At 37.0% G+C, this 20,448-nt stretch overlaps 7 protein-coding genes across 7 annotated transcripts; 4 read left to right on the plus strand and 3 right to left on the minus strand.

The window, feature by feature from the left end:
- Window positions 1-839: 839 nt before the first annotated feature.
- SAPINGB_P005036 (uncharacterized protein) lies at window positions 840-4,386 on the plus strand (the record flags this gene model as incomplete). The annotated part of the gene is made up of 3 exons (XM_031999751.1): window positions 840-888; window positions 945-1,138; window positions 1,225-4,386. The coding sequence occupies 3 exons, from the start codon at window positions 840-842 to the stop codon at window positions 4,384-4,386; spliced, it is 3,405 nt and encodes a 1,134-aa protein (XP_031855642.1).
- Window positions 4,387-7,386: 3,000 nt separating this feature from the next.
- SAPINGB_P005037 (uncharacterized protein) lies at window positions 7,387-9,528 on the plus strand (the record flags this gene model as incomplete). The annotated part of the gene is made up of 1 exon (XM_031999752.1): window positions 7,387-9,528. One exon carries the CDS (start codon window positions 7,387-7,389, stop codon window positions 9,526-9,528), a length of 2,142 nt encoding a protein of 713 aa, XP_031855643.1.
- Window positions 9,529-9,643: 115 nt separating this feature from the next.
- On the minus strand, window positions 9,644-11,614 carry SAPINGB_P005038 (uncharacterized protein; the record flags this gene model as incomplete). The annotated part of the gene is made up of 1 exon (XM_031999753.1): window positions 9,644-11,614. The coding sequence occupies one exon, from the start codon at window positions 11,612-11,614 to the stop codon at window positions 9,644-9,646; it is 1,971 nt and encodes a 656-aa protein (XP_031855644.1).
- Window positions 11,615-13,993: 2,379 nt separating this feature from the next.
- SAPINGB_P005039 (uncharacterized protein) lies at window positions 13,994-15,073 on the plus strand (the record flags this gene model as incomplete). The annotated part of the gene is made up of 1 exon (XM_031999754.1): window positions 13,994-15,073. One exon carries the CDS (start codon window positions 13,994-13,996, stop codon window positions 15,071-15,073), a length of 1,080 nt encoding a protein of 359 aa, XP_031855645.1.
- Window positions 15,074-15,206: 133 nt separating this feature from the next.
- SAPINGB_P005040 (uncharacterized protein) lies at window positions 15,207-16,127 on the minus strand (the record flags this gene model as incomplete). Its single annotated transcript, XM_031999755.1, has 1 exon — window positions 15,207-16,127. One exon carries the CDS (start codon window positions 16,125-16,127, stop codon window positions 15,207-15,209), a length of 921 nt encoding a protein of 306 aa, XP_031855646.1.
- A 1,716-nt stretch (window positions 16,128-17,843) lies between these two features.
- SAPINGB_P005041 (uncharacterized protein) lies at window positions 17,844-19,004 on the plus strand (the record flags this gene model as incomplete). The annotated part of the gene is made up of 1 exon (XM_031999756.1): window positions 17,844-19,004. One exon carries the CDS (start codon window positions 17,844-17,846, stop codon window positions 19,002-19,004), a length of 1,161 nt encoding a protein of 386 aa, XP_031855647.1.
- Window positions 19,005-19,191: 187 nt separating this feature from the next.
- Window positions 19,192-20,328, minus strand: SAPINGB_P005042 (uncharacterized protein; the record flags this gene model as incomplete). Its single annotated transcript, XM_031999757.1, has 1 exon — window positions 19,192-20,328. One exon carries the CDS (start codon window positions 20,326-20,328, stop codon window positions 19,192-19,194), a length of 1,137 nt encoding a protein of 378 aa, XP_031855648.1.
- Between the last annotated feature and the right edge of the window lie 120 nt (window positions 20,329-20,448).

Raw genomic sequence — 20,448 nt, forward strand, 5'->3', positions numbered from 1 at the left:
ACATGTATATGTACGCCTTTTGAAAAAAAAAATTTTAAAATGCTTAAAACTAAAAAAAATTTTTACATCGACTTAAAAGTGAATTTACAACTTATTGCAAAATGTTTTAATTAGATCTTCACCAAAAAATTGTTTATTATTATTCATGAGTTAAAATTATATCACATCAGCATTAACACCATCCTTTTTGCTTTTGTTTCTACTATTTCACTAAAAGGAAAAAAAAAAAAAAGAAAAAAAATTTCAAAATGGCCTTAAAAGCTAGAAAAATGTATTACGTATGAAATTTTTTTTTTTTTTTTTAAATGATGTTGTAAGGCTGGCCCAATATAAGCATATATGCTTACTTTAGAACCATTGCTACAATTTTATTTATATCATATTTCATTTCAGTGTTTTGAGTAATGAAAATATGTCACAAATTTTAAAAAAAAAAATTTTTTTTCAGAAAAGTTTGAAAAACGAACTTATTTAAGTGACATTTCTTAACTAGGCTCGAATACGCACCCCAAATCTTACTCGAAATCTTACTCGAAATCTTTAAACAAAATCTTTTTTTAGATTATGATTTATACCAACCCTTTAGACATTAATTAAGACTCATGTGATTTACAATCCTTTAAAAATGGATAAAAACAAAGTCAAAATTGTATAACAAAGTAGTATGCTTATTTTTAATTGCAAAAATATGTAATAGAACATATTGTAACAAATAGTTACCCGGATTATTCACTTTTTTTTTGTTTGAAAATTCTCCAATAAGTGCCACTTTTTTCAACTCGTAAGCTGCCAAACGACATACACAACATAAGCCGGTGTTATCAATTTCAATTTGAACAATGGATAACGACGACTATTCCTCTGGCCGAGGAAGAAAACGATCAAGAAGTGTGTACTTTAGTATTCATTTTTATTTTTTTTATAACTTACTAACCTTTGTATAGATGATGATGATTATGGAAGCTCTCAGGGACAATCGCGCGGATACAAACGACAAAACTATGGTAGCTCCGGAAGCTATCAGAGCGGTGGTGGTCGTATCAGATCTCGATCACAAAGTCGGTATAGTAGACCTCCACCACCGCCCCCTCCTTTGCTTCTCAAGGTTCGCACCTTCATTGCTCGAATAGCTGAAGATGTGAGTATATTTTTTTCTATTTATATATATTTTGACGCGTTTTTCAAAATTTTTTTACTCTAACATTTATTTTTTTTTTTTTTTAGTCCAAGTATCCAGTGTCCGCTTCTGTCGGGTATCTGGGCAAGAATCTTGTAGATCTTGCCGAGTCTGAGCGATTACCTGCATTTGACACGATGCAAGCTACTATTCTCGAACAACCTCACAAAGCACCACTTCTTTCATGCGCAATCCAGGTTGCAAACAGTATAAACTCAGCTATTGGAAAAATTGCTATTGAATCTTTCCACATGCGTCTGCAAAATGCTGTTAACGATAGCGACTGGGCTTTGACAAAAGCTCTTACACGGTTTCTTGTGTGCCTTTACCCCATTATCTCCGAAGGTGAGCCCATTCAACAAGAAAATGAACAAGATGCAGAAGAAGAATCATCAAAAACAAGTGATCCGTCACAATCAGGTGCAATCAAGCTTTTAAATACGCTACTTGATCGTGCAATTGCCATGCAAACTCTCAAAGGTTCCATGCGATGTCCGCTTGCTGAAGAATTCTATGCAACCGCCGTGCTTTCAATTCCATATCTTTGCTCGTCAATCATATTGAACGTTTCTCCTCCTGAAACTAAGGCCACTATTGTTCAACTAATTGAAAAATCGCGAGAGTTTATTGAACTCTACCGAAAAACGAAAAGTGTCATTAATCGTGCAATCATCTACCCCTTTGTTGACCATCCTACTACTGATGAAGATGCTTCTGATGCTGGGGAAAAAGCACCATACACGCCACCCCTTTATATCCATGCAATTGCTGAAGCTATTGACCGATTTGAAGAAAATGGACTTGAAACGAGATCGTTCATTCATCTTCCACGTCTTATTGAACTGGATATTTCTAAAGATGCACCAATTGTACGTCACTCTTTTCCTGCAGTTCATTTTGCAGAACCAGAATCTTTGATTCTTTCCCCTTACTATGGTCCTTATGGTGGTCCTGCCCCCAGACTCTTTTTAACAGTCTATCTCCCCAACCGTGGCTTAGAGACAGTTCCTCCTCCTACTACAATAGAAGCTGTGGTTTTCCGTGAAATTACTCAGGAAACCATCAATTTCATGGATTTCAACCCTAATGAAGTGGCACATCAGTTACTAACTTTTGACTGGTACGCATCTAAAACAGCTTTCACAACACCTGGAATCCCAATTGAAAATCTCATTAGTCTTCATGAGACTGCACCTTCTGCTTCCACTTGGAAGAGTGAAGACCTTTGTATGGACTCCATTTTAGATATTCTTATGAGACTTCCTGGTAACTTTAAAGAATATGATCAGATTCTTACTAACGACAATCTTCAACAAAATGAAGATGGTTCCGTTACGGTGATGAGACGCAACAGTCCTCTCAGTTTACGCAACGTTTACATGCACATCATTATAATTAAAATGTGCAAGTTTTCTTCCCAAACAGTGGCCAATGTTCTTGGTCGTGCAATTAGATTTTTATATGATAACATTGGCACTCTCGATGTTGAGCTTAACCACCGCATTATTGATTGGTTTTCTCACCATTTGTCCAACTTTTTATTTACTTGGACTTGGCATGAATGGATGTACTTCATTCACTTGCCAGATCTTCACCCCAAGAAAGTTTTCATCCAGCAGCTAATTCTTAAGGAGGTTCGTCTCAGTAATGTTGAACGCGTGAGAGTCACACTTCCTGTTGACGTAGCACGCAGATGTCTTCCTGAGGTTTTACAAGCCCCCACATCTAAATGGCTTTTGGAGTCTTCTCCATGTGCTGAAGAAATGGCTCGGTTCCGCGAGTTACTTACAACTGGCGGAACTAGTGCTAACCCCGGTGCGGATGGCGCTGATGATGAATCAGGGGAGTCGGGTCGCGATGCCATTAGCACAGTGCTTCAAGAGCTCCGTGAGAAAGCTGCATCCTTTGCTGATGACACAGATCCTACTTCTGCGTTTGTCGACATGGTTGTTTCCACTGTTTGTGATTTGGGCAGTCGATCGCTAACCCACGTTGAGTTACTTACTGTCCAGCTTAAGGATATGCTTGTTGATGTCTGTAGTTTAGATCCTACGGCTGCCATTGAATCGATTCTTGAGTATTGGATTGAACAGGCGCACATTGGTCTCCTTGTGATGCAGATCTTTATCAGAAAAGGTATTATTGCCCCTAAGCCTTTTATTCAACTTTTATTTGACTACAAGCGCGGTGATGGCGAGGAGTATAATGTTGATGAATCTGAAGATAAAGAAGAATTGCGATTACAACGACAATTGCAAGAAATTGCATTAAGAGCCGAGAGCTTAAATGGCGCTCCTTACGAAGAAACTGAAGAGGACCGTGAAACTCGTCAGCGTGCATTAGCCCTTACAAAGCGCAAGAACAGACGCAACCTTTGGCCCCATTGGCGATTGTTAGCAACAGCCCATGGATGGGAGTCTCTTACCAGCGTTCTTGAGTTTGCTCAAGAGGCCCCACCTGCTCGTTCTGGGTTAGCCCAATCTGAGCGTGATGAGCTTCTCATTGATTTGCTGACACAATTTGCTCGTCTTATCAATGACATGGATGAGGATGCTCGTGTGGCTACTGAGCTTGCAGAAGCATCAGATAAGGCTGCAGCAGAACAAAAGGAAGAAGCAGCACGGTCTGGTCGTGACCGCGATGACGATGACGTACACAGCGACGTTGCAGCAGATGGAGAAGATGTTGTAATTGAGGATGAAGGTGATGTTGTAGTTGGCCGTGACGGTGATGACGGTGACCGCAGTGATGGCGAGGATGGTCGTTCTCGTCGTCGTAGACGTGGAAGCTACGATAATGATTATGCTTATCGTGACCGATATAGTGACGATGAAGACGACCGCTCGCGGTACCGCGATGATCATGGAGGCAATTCACGGCGACGTGGTGCCAGCCCTGAAGCTGGAAATGCTTCTGCTGGATACGATGCATATTACACCTCACAATGGGAGGACAGCGGTGCTCCTTACAGACACATCAAGACCGAACAGCTTGCTCGAAGTAAGGAATCACGAGACGCTGAGAGCAAGCGATGGGCTTTGTGGTGGGCTCGAGGTGTTGCCAAGGCTCTTGTCCGAAGATATCACATTTGGTTCAAGAGAGAAGAGGTTGCACAGGGCAGTGTTGCTGCCATTAAGGGTATTGTGCAGGATGAAGCTGATGCAGGAGGTGTTGTACTTAAGTACTTAGAAGAAATTAATGCAATTTAAAGAGAGAGTATATAGTAGTAATTAGTTAATAAGAGAAAAAAAAATATTATTTTTAGGGGATTATATCCATTGGTTCTCTGCCAGATTGTAGATATATATATTGGAGTTTGTTGAATTAATTAAAAATGGGATTTAAGCACGATATACTCTGGTAGTTAAAATAAAAAAAGTACCTGTGATTGCTGACTAAGATTTTTATCTAAATATAATATGGGCAACTGGGTTGTTCCTGAAGTTTAAAACAAATGTTAGATGGATATTCAGGAACCCAGAACCTTATGATAAATTGGTGAATGGAAATGTAGAGTACTTCCAGTACGACTAGTTTTACCAAATGATTTTTTTCTGTCGTAATTTACAACATTATGTTTAAAGGGAACATGGTTATGAGCTTATTAAGTTGGGTGGTATACTGAATGTTGAGCCACTTAATGCTTAGTTTCAGCCACTTGATAAAAATATGGAGAAAAAGTTACGTAAAGCCCTTTTAATTAAAAAAAAATCAGGGACCGGCAAAGCTTGGATTTAAACATATTATGAATTAATTTAGTGTCTGGTTGAAATATGGTCTTATATACATGTATACAGTACTTTAACTTAGTTTGTTTTTCTCATTCAGTTGTAATATCAACAACTTAACGCTGGACATTTTAAATTTTAACAACAACCAAGTTTAGTTTTGATTTTCGGCTGATTTTCTATTTTAGGGAAAAATTTAAGGATGGTATGTAGAATTTGTCTTTTATTTCAATAATTTCTAGAAAAGGAGTAGTTTCATTATTGATATTCAAATTCACCAAGCTAAGCATTTGGGTTTTCTGTTAATGTGGTTAAATTAACTTTTGCTTTAGATCAAAACCTGATTCCCTGATATTTTCCAAAGTTAAAAACAACCTTTAAGAATACTTAATTTTTTGAGAAGTGAGTTTAACCAAGCATTTAATGATTTTAAAACTTTTTTGCTACACTTTACTTAAGAGGGGGTTATATTTATATTTGTTAATAGTACCATACAAGCTACTCTTATGTCTCTAGTATTGGCTGATACTCATCATTAATCAAGTTCCAAGAAATTAAAACAGTAAACATTATTCAAATATCCCATATCAATGCAATTTTTTTTTTTGGTAATTACCTTATAAGCTATGTTTCCTTGATTTAATAGTATAATTTCTTCAGTGTTATTTAAAATCACTCTACAGATTTTGATAAAAGATCGCTCAAAGATTGAATTAGGTATTTAAAGGAAATTTTAAAAAATTTAGAGACTATAGATGAAATAGTTTCTCTAACAAAAATGCTTATCATTTTGAATAGTAATAGCACCCAAGAAATGCAAGATTTATTGTTTGACATTCAACCAAGTAAACTATTTATCTGTAGTTTTAGATTCTGAGTACTTTGGGCCCGATTAGAAAAGAGAAAAGCAATGTAGTGTTTGCGAATTCAAATGACATCATCTGTGGTATTAAAAACGATATTTTTTAATAGCACTTGTACCGAAGGATTCTTATACATTATTTTTTCTTGAAACGATATGTAATTAATTTTTAATCACCATGGTAAACTTGTATGGATGTTCAATTTTAAGTGAAATCTTTATATTTTCAGGCAATCTCATGAAACCAGATTAAAAACAAAAATTATGTGAGAATGGTTCAAATATGTTAGCTATTTAAAGTAAATTGCATTTTTTTTTTTTGAAGCACTGCAAACTTTGAATTATCCGGTAAAAGTTGTAGTTTTGATCAGAATTGATTTTTTTGTTATTAATATTGCCTAGCTATTTCCATAACCTGCCAAATATCATTTAAGAATTCTTGCCTGAATTTGAAGCGTAAAGAGTAAAGGTTAGAGCTATAAAACTGAAACAAAGTACATTATTTCTTTTTAATAAAAAAATAAAATAAAACAATTATTGGAAAATAATTCACAAATCTTAGTATTTCATTGTTTTTTGAATTGGCACAAACTCAAAGGAAATGCTGAGAGTCAATGCACTGAAAAAAATATAACTGCTTATTCTTTATTAACGAATTCTCACATCAGACACACCGCAGCACACTACTCAAGCAGTGGCTGTCAGCAGTTCACTGCAATCAAATTGTTGGGGGGGGGAAAACAGTTGAGGAAATTATAAAAGTGCTTGGTATTTAATGGCAAGAAATACATTTAAAATATATGTATCTATATGTTATTTTTGGTTGTGAAAAAATATATATATTTTTTTATTGAAAAAGTTGAAAACTTCAATCGCGTTTTGATGGCGATATTTATAAATTACAAGACATCACGAAAACGTGTGGCTAACTTACTATTAAATAACTAACAATTTCGGTTACCGACGGATCTGAATTTTATATCCAGTAACTTTATTTTTTTTTTGCAAAAGTTGTCCGGAAAAGTTCCACCATTCTTTTCATCAGCCAAAACCTCAGCATAGAGTGAAATTCTTCACATTTGCTCCCCCCTACTTAAAAAAAAAAATTACCCGCACGTTTTATTTTCCCTCTTCTTTTTTTTGTTTTTATTCTTTAAATCTTTGTTTCTCCTCCTTTTCATACTTTTCATACTTTTCAATTTTGTCATTTCTTAATATCAAAGTGGGCGGCATGTACCTTCCATGGGATTCAAGTTTCCCTTGAACCAGCCGAGGCATTTGGGTGGCTTTTATCTTGATTAGGAAAAGTGCGCTTATCCGGATCTCCCGAGCCGCACCAAACTGCACACTTGTTACCCTTTCATCAGCGCTAGTTAATACTATATACCATGATCAAGGAAGGAGGGGGTAGTAAGAAATAAAAAAATAAAAATAAAAATAAAAAAAATACTGACCGCAAGACGGATCTCTATAAACCGTGGACTGATTGTCTTAATTTCAAAATATTCTCCACTTCTACCTCTCTAATATTATTATAATTTTTCTTTTTCTTTCTTGTTTGTCAGTGATGAATTGATTTCATCTTCTTTTTTCCCGTTGTCTTTTACTCACAAATCGAAATGGCATCAAACGGAACTCCCGCAAAACGCGCAGAAAACGTGGAGAATGTCGAGACCTTCGAAAATGTCAAGAGCGTTGAGGATGTCAAGGACTTCAAGGACATCAATGGTAGTGATTTAAATGCAGATACCGAAGCCACTTTACAATTCTTTCAGAAAACATGTGAACAAATATCTTTATCAGAACCCCCCGATATCAAGACCATGATAGCCCAGTGGCGCAACTCTATATCTTTTTGTCAAAAAAAACTTGACCGATGGGTCTCTGATGCTCCACTGGTAAACTCTTCGAAACTGCTCAAAGCTAATAAGGCAGATACCAAAATTTACTTGCACCAGTTTCAAGACCTTCCTGCTGAAATCCACTTTGAGCTGACCAAATATCTTGCGGCTTCCGACATTAAGAATCTAAGCAGTACAGGTTCCAAAATTCGGCTGGTGTACTGTGGATTCCGATGGACCAAATGTGTAGTTTTGCCCGACGAAAAACCGGAAATGGTTATGCATTATCTACGCAGTGAGTTAGAGGACTGCTATAGCGCACACGACCCAGTACCATTACGAGTGTTTCAAAACCCAACAAAATTTGGCTGGTTCATGAACAAACGTGTGGAGAAGTTGCTTTTATGTGCACATATTGATCAAAAATGTCAAGTTGACAGAGGCATGTTTTCGACGCCATTTCGTGGCGATGAATACCCGAATCTTGAATTCTTAAACATGGTTCCACAGTTGGATTTAAATACCTTGTATGAGTTACTAGACTCTCCATTTATTAAAACATTGCGGAAAGTCATTAGCAAGAACAATGAGTCTGCTAACGTTCCTTTCTGGGATTTAAGAATTTTGGATTATTACAGATGTGATTTGAAGAATTTTTTGAGCTGTAACGATTTAAGAATGACCCTACGGGAACTTACATTTACAGACGGAGAAAGTATCACTGCTGAATTCATAAAAAAGTTAGAATTGCCACAACTGGTAACATTGGCGATTCATGATTTAGATGATAATATTTACCGTGCGTTGTTACACCGAGTTCATTTTTGGCCAAAGCTTGAGAATTTGTCATTTTCTTTTGAGTATGGGTTTAATGGAACTATCTTTTACTTAACTTCAGCAACAAAGGAGATTTCTGAATTGCCAACCACATTGAAAACATGCAATATGATTTTGGTAGAATATGATTGTGAGAAAGCAATTAGATATGGTCATGAAATATTTAGAGAAACCCTACGGATTGAAGCTGTAACATGGATTGAAGACTCTGAATTGCTTATTGATAAAAAGAACAACATTTTGGGGATATTGGATTTACCACGGTTGAGGAAAGAAAGCTTTGTGTTTCATCCATCGACAATAATTGAGGGGTTGAATTTTATGCCGGTAGAAAATTTTGGAGAAAAGTTGACTCATATTCAATTAAAGATTGACGATCTTTATCCAATGCCTTTTGTGCTTTGGATAGATCGGTTTGTGAATCTGCGTGTATTCAAGATAATTATGGCATCTGTATTTGAAAATTCAGACAAATTAAGCAACATTCTAGTTTTACTTTCGCGGCGGCTGGCCAACTGCGAGCACTTGTCTGAATTAGAGCTTCAGGACTTTTTTGAGTATGTGGTGTCAGAGTATGATGCGAAAATTTTTTATCATGATCTTGATGCCATTCCTTATCTTGAAGAGATGTTGGAAAACCCGACGGTATACTTATGTACTAAGCTTGTTACTGACCCGATTGGATTAGTTGACCAAATGTGGGATTCTGGCTTCCATTTTGACAAAGATTTCAACTACATGATGTTTATGGAAGCGTTACTGGTGAGTATGCGAACCCAACTTCCTGCACTTGAGTATGTGTTTTTTCAAACAACCGAGCAAATATATCCGTCGCCTGGGCTGCAGCTGCTATTGACAAAACCACCGCCGAATATTAAGCAAGTTTTGCTGCAACACCAGACTACATACCCACCTCCGGTACTGCCACAGGTGGAGTATCGGATGAGCACGACAGAGTTTTGTTTTAATAATGTGTTGTTTGATCTTAAGCGCAAACGAAAGTTTCCGCTGGCGGAACAGGAGCCCACAGTACCTCTATATACAGGGGACTGTATGTTGGATGAGTTTAGCGGATGGATTTAAATGTGATTGCTGATAAAACTAAATAAAAAAAAATTATAGAGATATGTTTAAAAGTAATTTGTTTTCTTTTTTTTTTTTATTTTTTATTAATTGTATGAGAAAAAAATTAAATAAATTATAACCATCCTGAAAATGATTCATCAGAAAAGACAGAGTCAAAGTTTTGAACAAAGAAATTACTTTGCGCGCAAATCGAAGATTCAGTCGCGGGTAGAGTTGTGAAAAAGGGTTGTGTGAATGTTCGTTTTTGTTCCATATCAACGACAGTTTGTGCAACCAAAGAGCTTGGTTTATTAGTTCCTCCCAAGACTGTAGCCATATGTGGTTCGTGATGTTCAAAAACCATACTTTCACCATCAAGAAGAGTTTCTTGGACCAGCATCTGCTTGAGTCCTGTATGGTAATTGACAAGGCGTGTCATGCCAGGAGAAACTACCCCGATATCTGAGCCAAAATCAACGGCAAGATACTCGAGGCGAGGTAGACCGTGTAGACACTTTTCTGCAAAAGCCTCGAGAAGAAATGTGCGGGTCATTGCACGAAATTCGGCAGGAGATTTGGCAAGCATGCGGAACATGGGCAACATCATAACTACTGCACGGTCTGGTTTGCCAGCAAACGAAATAAGAAGAGATTGGAGCCAATCGGCAAGGGTAGGTCGAGCAGCCCAGTCTATGGAATCGTTAAGGATTTCTGTGAGCCATTTTTTGTTTGGTGGTTCGTTACTTGATGTATAATGTTTGCGGATGCAGGCAAAATATGGTGAAAAGTCTGCGAGCGGGTTGCCTTTAACAGAGCCTGCAGATGCAAAAGAAATGGCAAGTCTTTGGAGGTTTGTAAACTCTCGGAAATCATCTAGCAGCCAAAACAAGCATTCTTGATGCAGTTTATGGGAATTGGGGTTGGTTCTCAAGTAGAGGGTGGTAAGGGTATGGGCCGAGCAAGCGGCTGTAGACATGCGGTTCCAAGGTACACCAAGAGTCAGTTGGAGAGCACGCAGGCCGGGGAACTCAATTGCATTACGGCGGGAGGGGATAGTAGAAGAGGAAGTGGCGACTGGGGTAGTATCACCCTTTGTTCCGATACACTCGTTCATAATAACGTGCGAGACGGCCGGCGCTCGCACAATCTGGCTATCGGGGAGCTGGGCGGCACGATCAAAATCGAGCATAAGTGGGGGGGGATGGTCGTCATCATCGTGAAGAGGGTCCAAGCTAAGGACAACGTTAGGGATAGATTTAGGGATATTCGGAATATGTTGGATGGCTGCTTCTATGCGGATATTTTCTTTGCGCCAGCACACGAGCAATGCGACGCGTAAGGTTTCAATGTTGGGCCAGCAAGAGGGGATTGCAGCCAGCACCCCCGCAAAGAGTCTTGGTTCAATGGCCTTTAGAGTGAGAGTATGGACATGTTGCGATAATGGTAACAAGGATTGTAACGATACCAGACCAGGCAGATCCGCCCAGCCGAGGTCGAGTGCAATGTGAGCAATGTGGGCAAAAGCCGCGGCGTCATTTGAAAGAAGAGGAAGGGGGGGCTGCGGCTTGCCCGTCACACGGACTGGTGTTGCAGCAGTGAAGACGACCGGGAGGGTATTTTGGGTAGGCTTAAGAGTAAGGGTTGTTGTAGTGTTATTGGTGTTGGTGTTGTTGGTATTGGTTTTGGTTTTTGCGAAGGAAACGACGGTGTGGGCTGAGAGATGGGGGTGGTCGTTTTCAGGAAGCAACTGGATGGCAACAAGAGCTGGGAAGTTATAGCTTAGTTGGGTCGAATTTGGTAGGGATTCTATGAGATGTTCTGTGATTGCTAGGTGAATGATAGATTGTGGACAAAACCAAGAGGTGTATGATTTTGGAGATGTGAGGGCTTTTGAAGGGACAGATCGTGATTTTGTAGTGGATGAAGAAGGATGTTTAGAGGATGATGATGATGAAGCGATTGTATGAGTGAAAGAAAGTGGATTGTAAATTGTTCTGAGGGCTTTTGAGACTTGACTTAAAGCTGTGAGATCGTTACCTGTCAGAAACTCAGCAATGGCATAATGGGCATCGTTTGGTAATGTTTGTAGGTTTTGGCAGTGCATTTTGAAAGATTATTAGATTACAATTGAATGGGAATTAAAAATAAAATAATAAATAAAAAAATAAATAAAAAAATAAAAAAATAAATATAAAGGGAAATTCTCGAGGGACTTTTAAAAGTATTTATATTTATTGATGGAAATTACATTAGAAAATATCTTTTTTAAGAAAAAAAGAAAAAAAAAAAAAAAAAAAAGGTCTCGAGGACTGACGTGCTTGGCGGGATCTCGTAAACCGAAACGACTTGATTTTTATTTTTATTTTTTTATTTTTTTGATTTTATTATTTTTCAAAATGGCTTGTATAAAAACTTGAATAAAACGATTGATTTTCTTTATAGTTGCTTCTTTTTTTTTTTTTTTTTTTTTCAAAGTATAATATCGGCATTCTCATCTCCGTTAAGATGGTTTTTTTTTTTTTTTATCTATCTCTTTACATTTTTTTAAATTCTTATTTCATTTCTATATATATAATAGAAAGTCATTTTATTTTATTTTATTTTCTCAATCTTTATATAAAGGTTTTTTATTTTTTTTTTGCGTTTTTTTTTTTTTTTAATTTTAAAATTAATAAAAAAAAAAAAAAAAAGAGTCTCATCGCGGTGTTTATTTAACAAGTACGGCTGAATTATGTCTATATTATTTCTGGGTAGTTACAACAACGACAAAAATTCGGGTTGGTTATTTTTTTTTATCGTTTTTTTTTTTTTTTTTTTTTTTTTTGACGTTACATCGATAAGCTCGACCGATCAATTTAATAAAAATAAAATAAAAATAAAAATCCCGGTTGTTGCTGCTTGAAAAAGACACGGAACAATTTCAACTATATAAAGGATAAAAAAAAAACAAAAATTTACATACAAACAAACTCAAGGGCAAGTGGACAAGTGAGGGCCGTTAAGAAAATAACCGGATCCAACTAGCCGGCTATCTATCGGGTATCTTCAGTAGATATATATAAAAGAAATATCGTCTTATATTGTAAATACTATTATAGAGAGAGAAAAAAAAAATATTGTCTAAATGTCAAAGTTTTTCCGAATATTTTCTTGTTTTAAAATTTATCCGATATTTGTATGTTTGATTCAACTTTTATTTTGTATCTTTTTTTTTTTTTTTTTTTAAAAAAAAACTAATTAACATTTTGGTCTTCCATTTTTTTTTTTTTTTTTTGTTTTCGTAGAATTTCAAAACCACCAAAAAAATAAAAAAAAAATGTTTAAAATTAATTGTTTCACTTTATTGGTAATTATTATATAATCATTTTCTAATCATTGCCACACCTATCTACTTTTTTTTTTTTTTTTTTGAAAAACTTTTCTATAGAAAAAAAAAAAAAAAAAATCAAAAAAAATCACCACCACCAGAACTTTTCAACCTTCACAACATTTATCAATCCAAAAATAAAAACCCCAAAAATGCCTGCTTTCACTCTTTCTGACGATACCAAGGTATGTTTTCCATATTTCTTAAAATCAATTTATTTTTAAGTATTTAATTTAATTAACCTTTTCACTTAAATTAGGAACGCATCACTCGCCTCATTGAGTTTGGCCGTGTTACTGTTCACTACGGTTGGATCCCCTTCATCATCTACCTTGGTTGGACTCAGAGTGTACCCCGTCCTGGACTTTTCAAGTGAGTATTGAAATATTGAAATATTGAAATATTGATATATATATATATATATATATATATAGCTTGATTCTTTTTTGTTTGTTCATTGCTAACTTAACTATTTTTTTAGGCTCCTTTCTCCTCTCCCCACTGCTTAAACAAGATATATTCCTTTGTACATAGAAATCTTTTTTTAAAAACATGGAAAAATAAAAAAAATAAAAAAAGTAAAAATAAAAATAAAAATAAAAATAAAAATTGGATTTAAAAATATGAAAAATTATTAAGACTTGAAAAGGCATTGATTAGAAAATAAAAAAAAATTAAATAAATTTAAATCATTTTATGAAACTTTCTAGTCTTTGGTAAATTTCATATTTCTCTAATATTTAAAAAAAGTATAGAAGTAATTCAAATTTGTAGGTAAACTAAAGTAAAGCCCTCTCTTTCTCCGAAATCCTTCCTTTTGGCTCGTTTAAAAAAAAAAACCGCGCTTATTGTTGAATCCTCTTGTTTTATTTTTATTTTTTTTTTCCCTCCCCAAGCTCATTTATTACTTAATCCCATCTATTCCCTCTCCCCCCCATCTTGTGTCGTGAAATTTTTCACCCTCTCAATATTATTTATATATCCATAATAGACTCACTCACAACTTAAATCCAAAAAAATAAAAAAAAAAAAGGTCTTATTAATAAAAACTAGACTTTTTTTTTTTTTTTTTTTTTTTTTTTTTGAATTTTATAAACCGGCTTTATATAATCCATCATGCCAACATCTGCATTTAATGCAGATTTCGCTGCAGGAATCACGGCCGGTGCTGTCACAACATTGGTCGTGCACCCGCTTGACCTCATCAAGGTGCGGCTCCAAGTCGATGCCTCTTCCGCGGACCCATGGTCCCGTCTACGCGCCGCCATTTTCCCAAGCATTACACGAAACTCAGTTGGATCCTCATCAATAAACAGTATTAATATTAATAATAATAACACCAATACATCGACTTCTATTCATACCTTACGTGCACTCTACCGGGGTCTGCCAATCAACTTGGTGGGGAATACATTATCATGGGGGCTTTACTTTTCTCTTTACCATTATCTTAAAGCTCAAGCTCTGCCACCGGGACCAATAGAAACATTAGCGCCCACTACAGATGACAATAAAATTATACAGCCTATAGATGATAACCTGGTGCGCCGGTGGGCTGCGGTTGCAGATTCTTCAACAGTATATATGGCATGTGCCATGAGTGCAGGGACAACAACATCGTTGCTTACAAACCCACTTTGGGTGCTTAAAACTCGGTACCTTTCAACGACTTCGGACGGCAAATCCACGTCGTCGGCAAGTCGTGTGAATGTAAGTGTACGCGACATTGTGGCTAAGGAAGGTGTGCGTGCATTGTGGCGTGGATTTATGCCATCGTTATTTGGGGTTCTTCAAGGAAGTCTTCAATTTTCACTTTACGATGAGTTTAAAACTCGACGACTGCGGCGGCGGGAACAAAAAGCATATTCACAATCATTATCTTCTTCATCATCATCATCATCATCTCAATCGTTACCAACAGATAAATTGGCTCAATGGGAGTATATTACTCTTTCAGCTTCATCTAAAATCGTGGCAACGGTTGCTTTATATCCTTACCAATTGGTACGTGCGCGGTTACAAATGGGATCTGGATATTATAAAAATGCACGAGAAATCATTTTGCATGCTCTGCGCAACGAAGGTGGTTTGCGCAGTCTTTACAAGGGACTAGGAGCCAATCTTCTTCGGGTAGTTCCTTCTACCACCATTACATTTGTCGTTTATGAAAACGTCCAGCATTGGCTTAAACATTAATTACAATTTTTTTTTATTATTTATTTCTTTCTTTCTTTCTTTCTTTCTCGTTTTTATTTTTTACAAATCAATTCCTCCTAAATTTTTTTTTTATGTCGGTTGGTAGATAGATGTACATTTTTTTTTTTATAATTTATTTGTACTCGTAGAAACCCTTACCGGACTTCTTGCCGAGCCAGCCGGCATCAACCATCTTGCCGAGCAAAACAGAGGGACGGTACTTAGAGTCGCCAGTGTCCTTGTAAAGAACGTTCATAATGGCGAAGCAGGTATCAAGACCAATAAAGTCAGCGAGGGCAAGAGGACCCATGGGCATGGCGCAGCCATTAACCATCATGGCATCAATGTCCTTGGCAGAGCCAATACCAGACTCGAGCACAATAACAGCCTCGTTAATGTAGGGGACAAGGATACGGTTAGCAATGAAGCCAGGAGAGTCCTTAGCAAGAGATGGGACCTTGCCCATACGGCCAACAAAGGCAAGAGTATCATCAACAATGGACTTATCAGTTTGAAGAGCCTGGATAATTTCGACACCGGGCTGGACGGGGACAGGGTTCATAAAGTGGGCAGCAACAACACGGTTCTCAGCACCCTTTGCGGCAGCAGCAATTTTGGTGATAGAGATGGAAGAGGTGTTTGTAGCGAGAATGGCATCGGCAGGAGCCTCCTTGGCCAGTTGGGAGAAGATCTTAAACTTAAGATCAGGAATTTCAGGGACAGCTTCAATGACCATGTCAGTGTCTTTAAGAGCACCGGTAAGATCAGTGGTAGGGGTAACACGAGCAGTGATGTCCTTGGCTTGTTCCTCGGTAAGACGGCCCTTCTTGATATCCTTAGAGAGGAGTTTTTGTAAAAAGGCCATACCCTTATCGAGAGCAGCATCAGAAGTATCGACGAGTTTGACGTTGACACCGGCCTTGTTTGCTGCAACAAGGGCAATACCGAGACCCATTTGGCCACCGCCAATGACTGTAAGGTTGTTGACGTCTTTAGCGAGAGTGCGAGCGGACGAAAAGAGACGCTTTTGGATAGTCATAGAAGTTCTCAACATTGTGATGGATGGATATGGTAGAAGAAGGTATTTTAGAATTGGTAGGTAAAACCTAGCTATGTATTAATTAAGAAAGAGAATAAAAAAAAAAATTAAATAAAAAAACTAAATAAAAAAAAAATTTTTTATAGAGAGGGTTAAAGGGAAAAGAGAAGGGACCAAATATAATTAAATATTTGAAAGATGGAATTCCATTGGGCTTTTATATAATAATTTTTTGAATTTTTTTTAGGCTGGGGAAAAAAAAAAAAATGTGCAAATATATGGGGACGGATGGGCGTGGAGTGGGGTGTGGCCGGAGGTGCGGCTGTGCCATTTTATTTATTTATTTATTTATTTGTTTGTTTGTTTGTTTGTTGTTGTTAAGTGTTTTTTTTTTGTTTTTGCCGGTGAGCTATCGGTGATGGAAATTTTTTTTTTTTTTTTTTTTTTTTTTTTTTTTATAAATTTAAATTGCTTTCTACGTACTTAAATGGTGTTGGTTATATAAAATGAAAGAGAGAGAGAGGCTGGGGAATTTAATTAAGAAGAAACCCAAAAAAAAAAAAAAAAATTTAAAAAGCGCCGATATCCGTCCGAATAAGACCCGGGCATGGGATTTATATTTTAAATATATATTTGAGAAATCAACCAATTAAATATGTAAATTGAAAAAAAAAAAAAAATATATATATATATATTTATGTATTTTTTTAAATAAATAAATAATTTAATTATAAAATAAAATAAAAAAGCGCATTTTCATAAAAATTTGAATTTTTTTTTTTTTTTTTTTTTTTTTTCAATTTCTTTTATTTATTATTTATATTTATATAGTTAGTTAAAGTTTTGACATTTTCAATTAAATAAATTTCCTTTTCCTCCCCCCCCCCCCATTTTGAATTCAATTGAATTGAATTGAAACATTTGTGGCAACAAGTTAACTTTAATCCTCGGTTATAAGTCACATGTAAATCATGTGATTTAAATGTGATTTAAATGTGACATTGTTACCCTGCTTTAAACTTTCTAGTTACCCGGTTGTTAAAAATACTAGTTACCCGGTCTATTATATAGTAAACCAAGTAAATAATTATAATTAATCATATATATATATAAACCACCACTGCTAACCATCCACCCACCACCCAACAAGGCCACATATAAAAACCTCCCCCTTTCAATCCTTCCTTCCCTTTCCTTTTTCCTTTTTCTTCTTCTTCTATTAATTCTTTCCTTCAACAACGATCTTTTCAATCGGTAAGTTAACCATTTACTTTATTATTATTATTATAATTTTTTCCTTTCCCCCCTCTCTTTCAATCCATATCTCGAGAGAATGAAGACTTCAGGAATCTCTCCAATTCCAAATGATGACCAACCTTAGATAGGGACAACTGAGGCATAGCCGTTGATGTTGTTTTTAATAGATAGATAGTTTTGTCTGAACTCTTTTTTTTTTTTTTTAAAAAATTAAAAATCTTCATTCTCTCGAGATTTATTTCTCATATCTCTTTATATTTTTTTTTTTGGCCTTTGTCAATTACTAACGCCATTTCTTCTTAGACCATGTCGACTGACTGTAGCTTTTTTTTTCTTTTAAATAGACTTTTGTATTAAAAATAAAAAAAAATTTAAAGAACCTTTACTTCAATTCAATTTATCATCATTATGCCATTAAACAAGGCCATTCATACTAAATACTTTATTCGTGTGCTGGGTTTACTCCCACCACAAATGATCTCGTACGACTCTTCCCGTGTTTCTTTAACTTACTTTTGTTTGGCAGGTCTTGATCTCCTTGGAACTCTCAATGATTCAACCACTCCGGATCAAAGACGCAAATGGGCAGACTGGCTCTACCAACATCTTCTGGTAGGCCCTACAGGTTTCCGCGGATCTCCAACCCATGCAATTGATCGCACCCAAGAAGGTATCAAGGATAATTGCAAAATAGCCATTGATACATATGATGGGGCAAATGTGGCTGCAACATATTTTGCTCTGCTTTCTCTAGCTGTTCTTCGCGACGACCGGATCGCCGCAAAAGTTAATGCACCCAAACTTGCTGCCCATTTGGCTCGTTGTCAACACACTACAGGCACATTTGCAGGAGCATTTGCACCCAACTATGATGAGCAAAATAAAACACCCTTGGGCGAGCCGGACTCGCGCGTCACATACATGGCTATGTCTGTGCTGCACTTGTTGGGTCAAACAACCGTTGCAGATAGGGCTGCAGCCGCGCAGTTTATTGTTGCATCACAGACATATGAAGGCGGGTTGGCATTGTTGCCTGGAGCCGAAGCTCATGCTGGGTACACATACTGTGGACTAGGAACTTTGAGATTATTGGAAAAGGAAGAAATAAATAAAAATGTTGAACTGTTAGATGTTAATAGGATGCGCGGATGGTTGCTAAGACGTCAGATCTGGCCAACAGATCCATTGACAATTGGGCAACTCCGGGATCTTGAAGAACTAGATGAAAATGCGCCACATCACTGGCCGCTGGACAGCCAGGGCGCATTCTCTGGGCGTACAAATAAGCAAGCTGATACATGTTACTGTTTCTGGGGGGTTGGCAGTTTGCTAGCCCTTGATAAGTTGGTAATGGGAATGGGAGTGGGAATGGGAATGGGAATTGCAGAAACAACTGCACTTTCACAGTTCAATGTACAAGCGGCCACACACTTTTTGTTAGAAGAAGTCCAGGCTGAAATCACGGGAGGATTTGCTCGTGCCCAGGGGACCCACCCGGATCCATACCATAGTTTCCTTGCACTTGCCGCACTGTCTTTGATCAATGGTCAGGAATTAGGACTTACCCCACTTGTTGCAGAGCTTTGCCTGTGTACAGAGACTACAAATTTCATTCAAAGTCTTTACCAAGTATAGAGTTTTTTTTTTTTTTATTTTTTTTATTTTTTTTTTAAGATATACATGATGGATATTGAAGCATATAATATATACAAGAAGAAAAAAAAAAAATGAATGAAATGAAAGAAATGAAAGAAATGAAAAAAATGAAAAAAATGAAAAAAAAAAAAAAAAAAAAAAAAAAAAAAAAAGGTTTGAATCTTTATTACATTCTCCGCACAAGTTCCTCATAAATGCACCAGGAAATGCCTGCAGAAAGAGCTTTCCGAGCCATACGCAATGACAAACCATCAAAAAGTCCAACAAGACCTTCATCTGCAACAATAAGCCGTGCTGCAGTCCATACAGACTTGTATCGGACAGGATCAAGTTGCATGCGAGTCTTTACAGTATCAAAAGGTCCTGTTATAGTTGTTGCCATTCCTGCAGACAAAATTGCTGCAGAAGAATTGATCAAAGCACTTGTAGATGTATTAAGAAGTTTTGTATCCTTTTGTTGTTGTTGCTGCTGGTTAGGTCCAGAGAAAAGGGCCACAGAACGCGAAAGAACATCTTTCCAAAGCTCATAAAAAAGTACATAAAGTCCAGCATTAGGAGCATCACGTAAAAATGTGACTCCGGTACCTTTGAAAAATCCTGCAACTCCATGTCGTGTATAAATATCACGTACTGCATCTGCCAGTGAAGTATATGCAAATAACGAAGACTCGAACCGAACCTTGACTACAGTCACAGGCATCGTTACTACACCCACCAGACCCCGGACTGCAGCGCCAGATGCCAAGTTCGCATACATGCTAAGCTTAGGAAGCCGTGAAGATGATGATGATGATTGTGCACCGAGAGACGTATGACGGGCCAGATATGTACGTGTAGCATTAAGAGTTGTTAAGTATAGTGCAGAGCCGACTGAAGTTCTAATAGCTGATGCTGAGGTTCCACGCCAAAGAGCTGCTACTGAATCAATTTCACGTAGTGCTGCACGTAATGATTTCCCTGGAACTAATGATTCTGCTGTTGCAGCTGCTGCTGCTGCTGCTTCCTTGGAACTGCCATTGATAATAATACGACTACTACTACTACTACTACTACTACCATTAGGATTCTTCTTTTGCTGTTGTATACGAGTCTTAAGAAGATCTAACGGTTGAAGAAGAACAGATGATGTGAGTCCGGACGTAAAGCCGGCCGCAAGGTGCGCCTGCGCAGACCCCGTACGGGTTTTGTGGGCCGGTTTGAGAGCTGGTGGAGTAGGAGCTGATGTTAGTGATGTTGGTGATGTTGTTGCTTGTGATGTTGTTGTTGCGGGTGTTATTGTTGCTACTGGTCCGTCCTGAGTCATTGTTGTGTGAATTAATAATAATAAGTGGATGGAAATAATTTGTGGGGAGAGGCTTTTTATTTTTATTTTTTTTTTGTGTGTATGTGTGTATGTGTGTTTGTGTTTGTTTGTGTGTGTGTG

The sequence above is a fragment of the Magnusiomyces paraingens genome, assembly GCF_902498895.1.
Source record: "Magnusiomyces paraingens strain CBS 517.90 genome assembly, contig: contig4, whole genome shotgun sequence".
Lineage (NCBI taxonomy): Eukaryota > Fungi > Ascomycota > Dipodascomycetes > Dipodascales > Dipodascaceae > Magnusiomyces > Magnusiomyces paraingens.